The 13827-nt window shown below is 39.8% G+C and overlaps 1 protein-coding gene across 2 annotated transcripts in view; it reads right to left on the bottom strand.

The window, feature by feature from the left end:
• Positions 1-13827, bottom strand: part of cita (citron rho-interacting serine/threonine kinase a) — a 144324-nt gene that overhangs the window by 33605 nt on the left and 96892 nt on the right. For both annotated transcript variants that reach the window (XM_055655232.1, XM_055655233.1), the window contains exons 27-32: positions 10793-10928; positions 6687-6791; positions 5882-6022; positions 3912-4019; positions 2787-2949; positions 551-715 (exon numbers count right to left, since the gene is read on the bottom strand). In XM_055655232.1, coding sequence (XP_055511207.1) covers positions 551-715; positions 2787-2949; positions 3912-4019; positions 5882-6022; positions 6687-6791; positions 10793-10928 — 818 coding nt within the window. The remainder of the gene's footprint in view (positions 1-550; positions 716-2786; positions 2950-3911; positions 4020-5881; positions 6023-6686; positions 6792-10792; positions 10929-13827) is intronic.

The raw sequence follows: 13827 nt of genomic DNA, 5'->3' as shown, positions 1-13827 counted from the left end.
AACTCTCCTTGTAGCTAACACCCTCTAATCCAGGAACTACAGGTATTCTGATATCACACTTTCCAAAGCCTCTGATCATTCCTGTAGTGAGGCGACCAAGACTGCACTGATGCTTCAAATGCAGCCTAACCAAAGTCTATTAAAGCTTCTTTATGACTTCTCGACTCTTATACTCAATGCCCAGACCTATGAAAGCAATCATATTGTTAAATCAATCCAGTTCCAAGCAACATGGGGTGAGGAGAGCGAGATTGATCAACCGTGATTGAATGGCGGAGTAAATTTGATTGGCCGAATGGCCTCATCCAAGTAAGATCGTTGAAACAGCCAAGATTTCAAATAATGTAGCTTTTTCATACTCCAGGGTTTGAAAGTCACTTATTCTGAAAACTACTGTCAAAAGTATTAATTTTCACTCAATTTGGCTTTCAATATCATATGCTAAATATACATTTAACTCACTCTTTCTGGTAATACTGTAACCTTTCTTAGAGCTTATATTTGAAAGGTGGTTACAATTACACAATTATATTAGTCACCACTTCTTTACCCTCAGGAGTAGAAGATTCCTTCCGGTTGCTGGAGGGCGCAGCGAGCAGGCTAATAGGATTTGGTTGGTGCTCTGGGGAGCGAACTATTGCAGACATGAGAATCTGGTGCCTGGCTGTAGCTGGCGTTGATTGTGGCTGGTGATCCACGGTTTTTAAATGAGCAGCTTCAAGAAGAAAGGAGAGAATTAATTGCTGAGAGTTTCAGGAGGATGATTAGCTAAGGGGGGCTATTAGCACCCGAGTCAGTATCAACGTAGTGCAATAGACATTGCTTGAAATACAGAATTTTATTACCAGCAACATAAGCCCCATGTCCCACTTAGGAAACCTTTGTCAGTCTTTGCGCCCCACCCAAAGTTTCCGTGCTTCCCAGTCTCCCTACCTGCTTCCTCTACCTGCTTCCTCTACCTGCTTCCTCTACCTGGCAACCTCCGGCAACCACCTGCAATCTCCGGGAACCGCACGGAAACCTTGGGTGGGGCGCAAAGTCTCCATAGGTTTCCGTTCAGGTTTCCTAAGTGGGATAGGGGCATTACTTCTTGCCCCAACTGAAGCCATTAACCATAACACGTTAACCAGTAAAGATCAGTGAAAGCATGAGGGTCTTCAAAGCATCTTGCAAGTAAAGTCAAAGATAAATCTTTAATAATATTCTACAAGAAATAGAGATGATCCTAGACTCAAATATATGTTCCTGATAGCCTCACATTGGTTTGTTTATTATTTGTTATAAGCAACGATACAAATTTATCTCTCAAGGTCATCACAATGACCTTATAGCAGCACAGCAATTAAACAGAAGTGAAAAATCCATTCATTCAGACACATGGCATCAGTTTCAAATACAAAATAATGTCATGCAGATTTACTGTATCTTCTCCTCTCTTGATTCCTAAGCTGTGTATCAATTGTCAATCTGTGTAGCATTCAGTATAGGATAAGCAGAAAGTTTGAGAAAACTGAACAAAATCAAACCACATCACAAATTCCATTCCCACTGTCGCTCAATCCCACAATAAAGGAGACCATTCAGTCCATCGTGCGTAGGCCAGCTTCGCCTAAATGAACGATCTCGACCTGAAATGTCAACTGTTCAATTCCCTCCACAGATGCTGCCTGACTTGCTGAGATCCTTCAGCGATTCTTTCTTTTGCTTCCCAGTACCAATTCCATTATACAATTCAATATTTTTTCTCTTATTTCCCTGCAGTTCTACCACCCATTATTTCTCACGTTTGGTTGAAAATATAGACAAAGACAGATCTGAAACCATTACCGGACCTTGTGGTACAAAACCAGCAATAGGGAAGCTTTTCATCCTGTTCTGTTGATGTCTAAATTAGCCTCATCATCTACAAAAGATTTCCATCCTGGTCTCCCTGCTTAGCAATTAATCACACTGACAGATCTCACTGTATGGGGCTTTTCACTGTACCCCGGTGCACATAACAATAAACTAAACATAGAAAATAGGTGCAGGAGTAGGCCATTCGGCCCTTCAAGCCTGCACCGCCATTCAATATGGTCATGGCTGATCATCCAACTCAGTATCCTGTACCTGCCTTCTCTCCATACCCCCTGATCCCTTTAGCCACAAGGGCCACATCTAACTCCCGCTTAAATATAGCCAATGAACTGGCCTCAACTACCTTCTGTGGCAGAGAATTCCAGAGATTCACCACTCTCTGTGTGAAAAATGTTTTTCTCATCTCGGTCCTAAAAGATTTCCCCCTTATCCTTAAACTGTGACCCCTTGTTCTGGACTTCCCCAACATCGGGAACAATCTTCCTGCGTCTAGCCTGTCCAACGCCTTAAGAATTTTGTAAGTTTCTATAAGATCCCCCCTCAATCTTCTAAATTCTAGCGAGTACAAGCCGAGTCTATCCAGTCTTTCTTCATATGAAAGTCAGTCTATCCAGTCTTTCTTCATATGAAAGTTAAGATGGTCTCATGTTTAGAAAAGTAGTCAGTTGAAGAAGGGTCTCGACCCAAAACGTTATCCATTCCTGCTCGTTACCCAGGATGCTGCCTGTCCCGCTGAATTACTTCAGCTTTTTGTGCCTACAGTTGAAAGATTGTCCCTCAGACTAATTAAGCTGCTTCTTTTTCATTTTTTCTTACAGCCCAATGACTTGTGATGGGGTTTCCTGCTGCGGACAAATACGACTCTACACATTTTCAATAATTTCCTTCAGTATATCAACCGTGACCATCTACCATTTCTTTGCCCCTACCTTCTTCGCGTACACATTTCAGCTCGACACGGATTTTCTGTAATGCATCCTCGAGCTCCATATTTCGACATTTCTCTTTATCCAAGGCCACTTTCAAGTCATTATACTGCAGGGGAATCTGGGCAGGAAGAGTAGGGTCCTCACGCCGACGTCCAAATAAACTCTGCGTGCAAGGAATGGCTTCTTGATCAGAACAACCTGCTCAGCAGCTGAACACCACATTAAATATGCAGAGATCAAAGGAAATGCAAAACTGATGAAATCAAACCGTGGCAGTCTCTGTAATAAATTGTAATCCTCAGACGGATTTCTGGCACTGAAATCAACAACAGCCGAAGACCATTTACAAAAGAATACATAGTGTGAAGGAGTAATCGATTGGAAACAAAATAATTTCCATACGGAATATAAACAATCAACTCCTTTGCTGAGGAGTGATAATTGGTAACCAATAAATTCCAGTCATTAATTTTATTAGTGGAATGAATTATCTATAACTCCAATTCAGAAGATGGCCAAGGCATGGGAGAATAATTTTATATATGCAGAATGGAAAAGATCGATGAGGTTGTGGTACAGTTATGATTGGGGAGAGGATGGGTTGGGGGAAAGGAGTCTTGGGAGATGATAGGATAAAGGAGTTGAAAAGGAACCATGAATTTGGGTGTTTTTCATTGTAACTGTACCTCACCCTACTTGTGCATTTGGTAATAAACCCAATTTGATTGTATGTTTATAAATCTGCCAAATCAAAGACAGCATTATAAAACAGAAATACACGACAAAATGTATCAGCAAAACACAATTATGTGGACGCACGCAGTTGCACAACAGGGCCTTTGAAACAGCTCTGGAATGTTAATAGATGACGTACTATTTATGAACTTGTCCCTAGTGTGGAGGATAGAGTGATCGCTGGTTGGCGCGGACTTGGTGGGCCGAAGGGCCCGTTTCCGCGCTGTATCTCTAGTCTAAAGTTGAAAGAAAGGTGAAGGAGTGAAGGAGCTATGACCCGTTTTATTTTTATAGTTTTTTATTCTTATGGCCTGCTAAAAAAATGTTAAACAGATACTTTGTTTGCATGATGCGAACAACCAGCTAGAGTTTGCATTCACATTTAACTACCTTCTTCTTTTTAATTGACTGGTCCATCTTTGATTGGAGGAAATCGATCAATTTAGACTGTTGAGAGATAGTACCTTCCAGCTTCACTCGATCATGAGAGAACACCATCTGTGAATGGAAAGAATGAAAGCACATCGGGTTCTTCATCAACTTGTCTCAATACAAACCCCAATCAAATGTTATTTCATCAAGAAATATTTCACCTGTTTTGAAAGAATATTTTTTCTTTGATCTTCCAAGAATACTTTCATGTGTTTTGGCTTAGAACCACCTAATTTTTCTTCAGACAAATACACATGTTTATTTGTCAGATCATTTTTAGATTGCTCCCTTTGTAAAATTACTATAATAATAATAGTAATTGTCAGTAATACCAAATTGGCCGAGTCATTTTCCTTCCCGAAACAACTCCGCCAGTGAGAAGCATTGGTGTAGAAACTATAATACATAGCTGGTAATTGCAAATCATGCAAAAAAGGCCACGTTTTGGACCTTATGCTACAAACCTGTGGGACTGGTGGTATAAGATCTGCGTGCAATTGAATGGGCGTTATTGAACAAAATATGACATTTAGAAATGAAGCTGAACCTGGAGTGGTTGATGGGAGGACTGGACATTGGTCCATTTGCGCCCTTTGGCTGGGTTTAATTTAGTTTATTATTGTCACATGTACCGAGGTACAGTGAAAAGCTTTATTGTTGCGTGTTACCCAATTAACGAGAAGACTATACATGATTCCAATCAAGCCATCCACAGTGTACAGATACAGGATAAAGGATTTATTATTTAGTGCAAGATAAAGTCAAATAAAGTCCGTTTAAATAGTTCAAAGATCTCCAATTAGGTAGATAGTAGGTTGGGATCGCACTCCACCTGGTGAGAGGACAGTTCAGTTGCTTGATAACAGCTGGGAAGAAACTGGAGGTATGAGATTTCAAACTTCTCCACCTCTTGCCTGATGCGAGAGGGGAGAAGAGGGAGTGGTCATCGATATGCTGGTGGACTTGTCAAGGCAGTGGGAGGGAAAGGGAGTGTAATAAGATAATTGGGTCTGGGGTGGGAAGTGATCTAGGTTTTCATTGGTGTTAATACAGGGCACTATATAATTGAGGGCCTGAGAATCACATGTAATGAAGAAAATACAGAATCATGGCAGGCTTTAATTTGCATGTAGACCAGAAAAAAACCTGATTACCAATGCCAGAGAGGATAATTGATCATGTAAACATTAGATGGTTTTCTAGATAATATGGTGAGAAACCAAGTCTAGTTGTCCACCATTCAAATGGTTAATTAATAATCTTGTGGTTAAGCAGTTCTTCAGGATGATTAGTTAGGATACAAAAAAAAATTATGTCAATTCACAAAGCCAGGGACCTATAAACAATGATAATTATGAAGGAAGGAGGCATAAGCTGGTGATGGTGGATACTATATTAAAAGACATGACAATAAATGACTAATAGCTAATGTTTAAAGAATCAATAAACATTTAAAACAAATGTATGATTCATTTTAAGAGATAAATAAAAACAAACAGGTCATAGAAACATAGCAAATAGGTGCAGGAGTAGGGCATTCGGCTCTTCGAGCCAGCACCGCCATTCAATATGATCATGGTTGATCATCCAAAATCAGTATCCCCTGGCTTTTTCCCCATATCCCTTGATTTCCGTAGCCCTAAGAGCTAAATCTAACTCTCTCTTGACAAGACAGGTCATTAACAAGGAGAAGTTAAAGATAGTATTAGATCGAAGGGAGCCTGAGTCCAATGACCATTTAAAAATTCATTTAACATGTAATAAACCTGAACCCAAACAAGTGTCAGGGGTTCAGTGTATAGAAGCATCATCCAATAATCCAGAAAATCTGCTGGTTCATCACCATCAGAGTCACAAACGTGCCCTATTATCGGAGTTTAAATGCAACATGAAAATCGGATCTGATTTTCTTTGTACTTAATGCTCACCTGCATGTTTGCAATCTGATACTCCAAATCACTCTGCTCTGTCTTTAACAGATCAGCCTGGTCCAGGGCTTCTTGTAGTCCTTGAGTTAGACGGAAGATGTGTGTCTTGTGCATGTCCAACTGCTGCTGCAGCTTTGTTTGCTGAGTTAGGTGAATAATCACAAACACATTCAAATTTAGAGACAGACCAAAAGAATAAAAATGAATGATGTAAGTTCAGTTGGTTATTAATTTCATTCAATGCTCCCAACTGATTGGGAACAACAACTTTGACTAACACTGTCAAAATGCTAAATCTCGGTTCAATTTAGGAGTGCAACAAATGATCACCTGATATATTTCTCCAGGAACAACATTCTTCACTTTGGTTTTTAACTTGACATAATCTCTTTTAACATGGAATTGTTAATGCTGATATATGATGTGTTCCATCAGACTTCCATTTTTGAAAAATAATTGCTTACAGGATCAAAGCATTACTGACACGGGCTGTATTTATTGTCCTTTGAATGGACTGACTTATTAGGCCATTTCAGAGACAAGAATTAAGCAAATTGGATTCAACCATATGTGTTACTCACAAGTAGATTTCTTTCCTGATCCCGATTATTTTTTTTTATAAAACTAGGCGCTTCATGACAACTGTTAGTGACATTAACTTCAACATAGAAGTTGGCAATTTTCACCAAAGAACTAATGACATTTCATTTGATTTTATTCTAACAAACATTTAACCTAACAGCCAAGTATTTTACATAAGAAAAATTTCCAGTGTTTCGAGGAATGATCTCTAATATTTGTTTACCTCTTCAATTAGTCTGTGTTTTAGCTCTCGCTCTGTCTCCAGTTTCTGCTGTAGACCACGTGCATTCATCTCCAGCATTGTGTGTTTTTTCTCCAGGTCACTAAGCTGTGAGCAAGAATAAACAAAAATAAAAACGGATGCAATTGCATTGTACAGTGCTGTACTGCTGCACTTTTGCAGTGCATCTGATTGAATGCATAATCTTGTAATTCATGCAAAAAAGGTTTTAAGATAAGGCAGGCACGGGTTATTGATTGGGAACGATCAACCATGATCACAATGAATGGCGGTGCTGGCTCGAAGGGCCGAATGGCCTCCTCCTGCACCTATTTTCTATGTTTCTATGTTTCAATTACACAGCTCCCACTTGTTATTTTCATGACCTTACAGCATCCAAAAAGGGCCACACTGCCAATGTGGTATTCTGAAGTGTAGTTATTGTTATTGTATAAGAGAACAACAACAGTCACTTTAGCAGTTTTGCTGGCGAATTAGATATTAGGTTAACAAATCAAATAATTTCAAGTCATTAGAGTCCTTCCACGGTAAGACTGAAATGATATGCTACAACACTGGCTCTTTATCTTTGCTGCTCCATGTACACATTTGCCTCCCATGCTGCCTAACTATCATTAAAATGCTCTGTAGGAGTTTCTGTAGGACAAGTCTCCTCTGGCCAGGATATTCACCAGAATCATTCTGGGGGTAGAAAGCAACTCAAAAAGGCAAGTGGCAATGACGAAGCAGAAACAGGAAAATATAGCAAGTCATGGAGATCGGTGCGGAGCGTAAGAGTTCATGTTTTGGTTGATAATCTTTCATTTTCTGTTTATATTATAGGGGGAACTTCTTTACTCAGAGAGTGGTAGCGGTGTGGAATGAGCTTCCAGTGGAAGTGGTGGAGGCAGGTTCGTTGGTATCATTTAAAAATAAATTGGATAGGCATATGGATGAGAAGGGAATGGAGGGTTATGGTATGAGTGCAGGCAGGTGGGACTAAGGGAAAAAAGTTGTTCGGCACGGACTTGTACGGCCGAGATGGCCTGTTTCCGTGCTGTAATTGTTATATGGTTATATTCTAGATACACATTTACAGTCATTTTATTTTGAAAAATTGTTTTTATAAAAGCATAATGGATTTATAATTTCATTTGGTGATCCATTGGGTTTATGCTCCCCTTTGAGATCACAATTTACGAACAATTATTTTTCATGAAGTTACAAGAAGCATATATTTATATTCCTGAAGGAATTTTTGTTGGCAAATATTAGCTTATTTGCATTTATTCATTTTGCACAATCATTTCTTTTCATATACTACAGACTAAAAATGTTTTTATCAGACCAGACATTTTTAATGTTTTTTAATAAAATATGTATTATGTATAATATTGCACAATAAATATTTTAAGTTATAGGACTGCTTTGTAACTAGATGTTTGAGTGGACCCAACTTGCAGTTAACCAACACATGCAACTTCCTGCTGTTATTTGCCTAGAGAAGGCAAATTATCTTGCCTTAATAATTTGCAGGGTACGATTTTCACAGTACAGGGTAGTTGCGAAAAGTTACTTTTCACAGTAACTATCAAGAAATGTGTACGAAAGAACTGCAGATGCTGGTTTAAATCGAAGATAGACACAAAATGCTGCAGTAACTGGTCCAGTCTGAAGAAGGGTCTCGACCAGAAACGTCACCCATTCCTTCTCTCCAGAGATGCTGCCTGTCCTGCTGAGTTACTCCAGCATTTTGTATCTATCAAGTAATAGTTTTTTTTTACTTGATCAAGTAATAGTTGATTACTTGATCAACTATCACAGTAATAGTTGATAGTTTTATCAACGATCACCGTAATAGTGATACTGCTACTGTAACAATCAAGTAATTCGCTATGTGGAATATCTTTAAATGAACCTGTCACCACCAAAAAATAATATTCAATTTTAAGAGATCACATCTTATAATCACCTATCTAATGGATAGATTATGAGAAGAATGACTCGTATCACACAATTATTGCGCAAATTAGGCTCTTTATTAATCTGCTCAACTGAAGCACAATGATAAGAGTCAGTTGGGATGAACATCCTGCTTCTGCGCTGCACATTCTATATACAGTAACATTTTAATAATTAATTATCAGATTACTCAGAAATCAAGATATCTGCCTCCTGAGGTGATACTTGCCACTCTCCCTTTCTGCTCATCGGAGTTCCAGACTCTTCAATCCCTGAGGCTCCAGTTTCTCTGTTCTGTTTCCACTCATTGGGGCCCTGGCTCCTCTGTTCCCTTTCAACTCCCTGGGACTCTTGCATTTCCTTGCCACTTCCTTCCAGCAAGTTGGTGCCAGAGCACAGCAACTATTGTGTGCTGACTCCCAGAAGAGGATCTACTATCATCCATTACAATCGCTCAGCTCTTTTACATCTCTCATCCAAGTCTAGATCTATCATGATTTCTAACAATATTCTCCTTAATCTAAGGGTGTGATCACAATCTACTTGTAGCCCATGTACTTTTTTTAAAATCTGCACTTTCTCTGTATGTAACGCTATATTATGCACTCTGTTTATTTTTCTCATGGTGTGATCTGGTCTACTTATGTATGGTTTGATTGTACTCATGCAGGATAATAATAAACCAATAATAAATTTATAATGAACCCAGCTGGCTCACTGGAAAATTTATCAAAAATACTGTGTTACATCTAAAAAAAGTGTGTTCGGGGATGAATAAAAATAACGTCCAACAGTCCAGTAAATATACCAATAGTCCAGCTGCACCAGCATCTGCGGTTCCTTTCTACACAGTCCTGTACATCTGTCAGACTAGCACCGGTCTTCAAGGTGCTGGATTATTGGGGTTTTGCTGTTGCTATTAATGATAGTATTTAATGTTTCTTCCTGTTATAGCCGTGTTATTAGCCATAGTCAAAGAGGAACAATGAATGCATGGTATTGATTATTACAAAATAAGCCATCTGTAAGTTGCATAATCATTTGAACAGTCTTGTATAATTCCACCACAGCATTTGCCATTCAATTACATACATTTTTGATCTAATTTCTACTAACCATTTGCTGTCAAAGGGCACCGTGTTACAATATTCAATTTCCTGTCTCACTGTTTCCATTTCAGAGATTAGATTCAACCAAGGAAGAACAGCCAATGGGGTAAATTCAGCATAACCTTTATAATGAACTGAAATATTACACTACAAATAAGAGAAATTAAAATAACCTGCAACAAGTTGTATTACAAGTGCAGTATTCACTGTAATCATCAAAGAGTTATACAGCATGCCAACAGGCCTTTTGGCCCACCAACATGCCCCATCTACACTAGTCCTTGCATGCAACTCATCTGCTCTTTAATATGTTGCCTCACTCCCTGTATTCTCCCTATCTAAGACCAAGGTAGAGTAAAAAAAAGAAAAACAGACTTTACCTTATCTTGCCGTCATCCTCAGGAGTCGAAGCCTCTACACTTACCCTCAAACACAGCACCATCTCTACACACAGGCTGATCTGCTGGTGCTTGGCTTCCTTTTATACACCACCAGGAACAGTCACTCTGGGACACTAATGGTGGCTTTTTAAATCTCTCACGTTGCTTCTCCCCTCAGCTGCTCATTCGCAGCTGAAACTAACCTGATTCGTTGTAGTAAGGCAAGTCAAACTTTGCCTCTCATAATCTGAGATTAACTTAATCCTGACATAAGAAATAACCCCGGTTCCCATCACTAAGGAGAAAAGTTGTGGACTAATTTGTTTGTAGGTGAGGGAAGAAGTGTGAGGTTGTTGAATATATGAATGCATGTTGCGAGCGAGATCTCGGGACTTCTCCTGGGAACGGGATCTGGAGCTGTGCCAGGCTCGTGTTCTCTACGCCAGACCGCTGTTAAGGAGTCCGCAGTATGCAAAAGAAATGAGTGAGGCTCGTTGCTACCAGCTGCTCGTATCAGTGAAGACCCAACAAGTCGCATACTATTCTGCTTATTTCATTTGTTACTGATCCTTTTACTGCCATTCACTAGACTTGAGTACACTTTGTTTCTGTGTAACCTTGAAGTAAAGAGAAGTGGAATTTTCAGGCACACACTAACCGTATCAGAAAGGCTCTCTGCCTTCAGTTTCTGTTCCTTTAAACAGTGTTGTAAGGATTGAATTTCAGACTTATGTTCCTTCACAGCCAATTCCACAGCCTGGCGGGATTCATTTCCACGCTGGTCCGCACGCATTCTGTGAAATTAAGAGAAGTTATTTCAGTAAAAAGTGTGGCTATTTTATTATAGACATAGCAAAGCCACGTTAAACATGGAGTTATTATAAATAATGAGAGGTATAGTAATAGACTGCAACAGATATCAATATCCCAGTAGAGTGAGTGTCAATGGGCGGATGAAATTTAATGGAGAGAAGTGTAATTCAATAGAAAGGTAATGATATTTGTCAGAAAAAAACCGAGGTTTGTTGTGCATGCATATGGCTCATGGATCAGATCCAGCAAAAAGCATAGATTCTTGTTTGTGAGCTCTTATTATCCTATCTGGCCATTGACATACCCCTACGATGTTGACGTAGACCTGCCAACAGTATAGCCACAACAACTTAAAAGAAGCAGCCTGTGACAGAAACAAACAAGATGCTGGAGTAACTCAGTGGGTCAGGCAGCTTCTCCGGAGAACATGGATAAGTGGCGTTTTAGATCAGGACCCTTCTTCAGACCCAAGTCAGAAACATGCTCACCGAGAAAGATTTTACTTTTTATCCAACCCATGCCTTGCTGCCTCTCAGGGTTCTGGAACCCACTCAATTCTGGATTCAGGAACTAGACAATGGGCGAAGGTGGATGGCTTGATTGGAATCATTTGTTGAGTTGAGTTTAGCTTAGTGTCATATTACAGTGAAAAGCTTTTGTTGCGTGCTAACCTGTCAGTTAAAAGAATACATGATTACAACCGAGCCATTCACCGTGCACAGCTACATGATAAAGGGAATGACGTGAATAACATTCAGTGCATATTAAAGCCAGTAAAATCCGATCAAAGATAGTCCGAGGGTATCCAATGAGGTAGTCAATAGTTCAGCACTGCTCTCTAATTGTGGTAGGATGGTTCAATTGCCTAATAACAGCTGGGAAGAAATTGTCCCTGAATCTGGAGGTGTGTGTTTTCACACTTCTATACCTTTTGCCCGATGGGAAAAAGGAAAAGAGGAAGTGGCCAGGGTGCGACTCGTCCTTGATTATGCTGATGGCCTTGCCAGGGCAGCATGAGGTATAAATGGAGTCAATGGAAGGGAGGTTGGTTTGTGTGATGGTTTGGGCTGCGTCCATATTGTCCACATATTGTCTTTCTGCTGACTGGTTAGCGCGCAACAAAAGGTTTTCACTGTACCTCGGTACACGTGACAATAAACTAAACTCAAACTCAACTCAGATCAGCAGCATTTGATTCAGTGGATTGCTTTACAGATGGCTTGCATCAATGTGATAAGCCGAATAGCCCCCTTCTGTGCCATCATGTTTTTATGATTCCAGAGGATAAATGTATTTAATTATTTCAGCTCCAAAAGCTGTACTTCAGCAACCAACAATGACTGTCATTGTGACCGAGACCTTTATGCAATTTCAACATAAAGGAAAACTCATGAGCAGAGATTTATTCATGAATCACGACCAGACACGATGTAATCTATTTCTAACAGTACGATCAGAATTTGATTTGAAAATAATAATAGTAAATTATTGCTCTTGCATTTTTGAGTTGAAAACAATCAGTTGAATCATTCAAGAGATGTCATTGTCAGCCCCACCAGCTTTTAAATTCATTTCTCACAATCTGGGTGTTGTTGACAAGGTCAACAGTAATAGTCCATCAATAATTGCTCTCGAGAAGGTGGTGGTGAGCAATTCTTCTGGCGAGGGAGCTTGCACGATGCCAGTGGAGAGTTTGTTCCAAGATTTAGACCCAACAATATACTTTCACATCAGCGGGGTGTGCAGTTTGGAGCAACACCTGCAGGACATACTCCATATGTCCAATACTCTTTTTCCTTGATTATTGTTTTGAAAGTACTCCTAACACCGAACTAAACTGATTGGAGTTTAGCTTTGTAAATGTCTATTGCTAAATGCCCTGAAGAAAGCAATCCCCGTTTTAAAGCTAATTAGGGTGTGAGAGGATTTCTGCCTAATGTGGACTTAGGAACAATGATATACTACTTAATGCATGTGAAGGAATAATGATATATATTTTCAACTCAGGGCAATATGGGAAGTTAAAATAAAGAGCAGGTGGCAATGCTCCAATGTGCCTGTTGTGCTTATTTGTCTAGCTGGTAGAAGTCATCGGTTTAGAAGTTGCAGCTGAAGAAGACCTGGCAAGTTCCTACAATGCATTTTCTACATAGTACAAATTGCAGCCTCATGTGTTTTAGATTCTGGTGATGTGCCATTCATGCAAGATGTTTGGCCTCAATGGAGTGAAGTTCAAAAGTATTGTTGGAGACAGGTAGATGGAAAACAATCCTTCACACTCTAGACTTTCTTTACAGGTGATGGGAAAGCTTTGGGGGAAATCAGCCTGCAAATCACACAAGGTAGAATAGTTATCTCCTGATCTGGCCTTGTAGCCAGAGTTACTATGACTCATCTAATTAAGTCTGTGCTCATCGGTGTCCTGCAAAGTTATGGTTGATTAAGTGACAGGGATGATGGTGATGGAGTTAAATACAATAACGGCATTTAAAAGGGTTTTAGAAAGGCATATGGACATGAACGAGAAATATGAACGTGAGTCTGTATGGCAGAAATATGGGGGAGCATAGTGTGGCGTCTCCCTACCCTCGGTACAAGAACTGAGAGCCGCTGATGAGAAAGCACAGAGAATTGCCAAGGACAAACTGCACCCCCTCCTTGGCATCTAAGCCCGGACTCATGTTCCTTGGCATAGACATTGTGAGCTGAAGTCCCCCCGGTACCTGCGATGTTTTCTATGTTCTGTTTTGTGTTACTGTTGCAAGGGAACAAAAAACAAAAACCTGGATCTCCTTCCCAGCCAATATCAAAGAAGCAACTACGCCACTCAAATCAGCTGCCCACGGACTTTTTTTTAAATACCAGGGACCAACCATCTCC

This window comes from Leucoraja erinacea, chromosome 25 (assembly GCF_028641065.1).
Source record: "Leucoraja erinacea ecotype New England chromosome 25, Leri_hhj_1, whole genome shotgun sequence".
NCBI classification, from domain to species: Eukaryota; Metazoa; Chordata; class Chondrichthyes; order Rajiformes; family Rajidae; genus Leucoraja; species Leucoraja erinaceus.
This window is presented reverse-complemented; position numbering and strand designations above follow the sequence as displayed.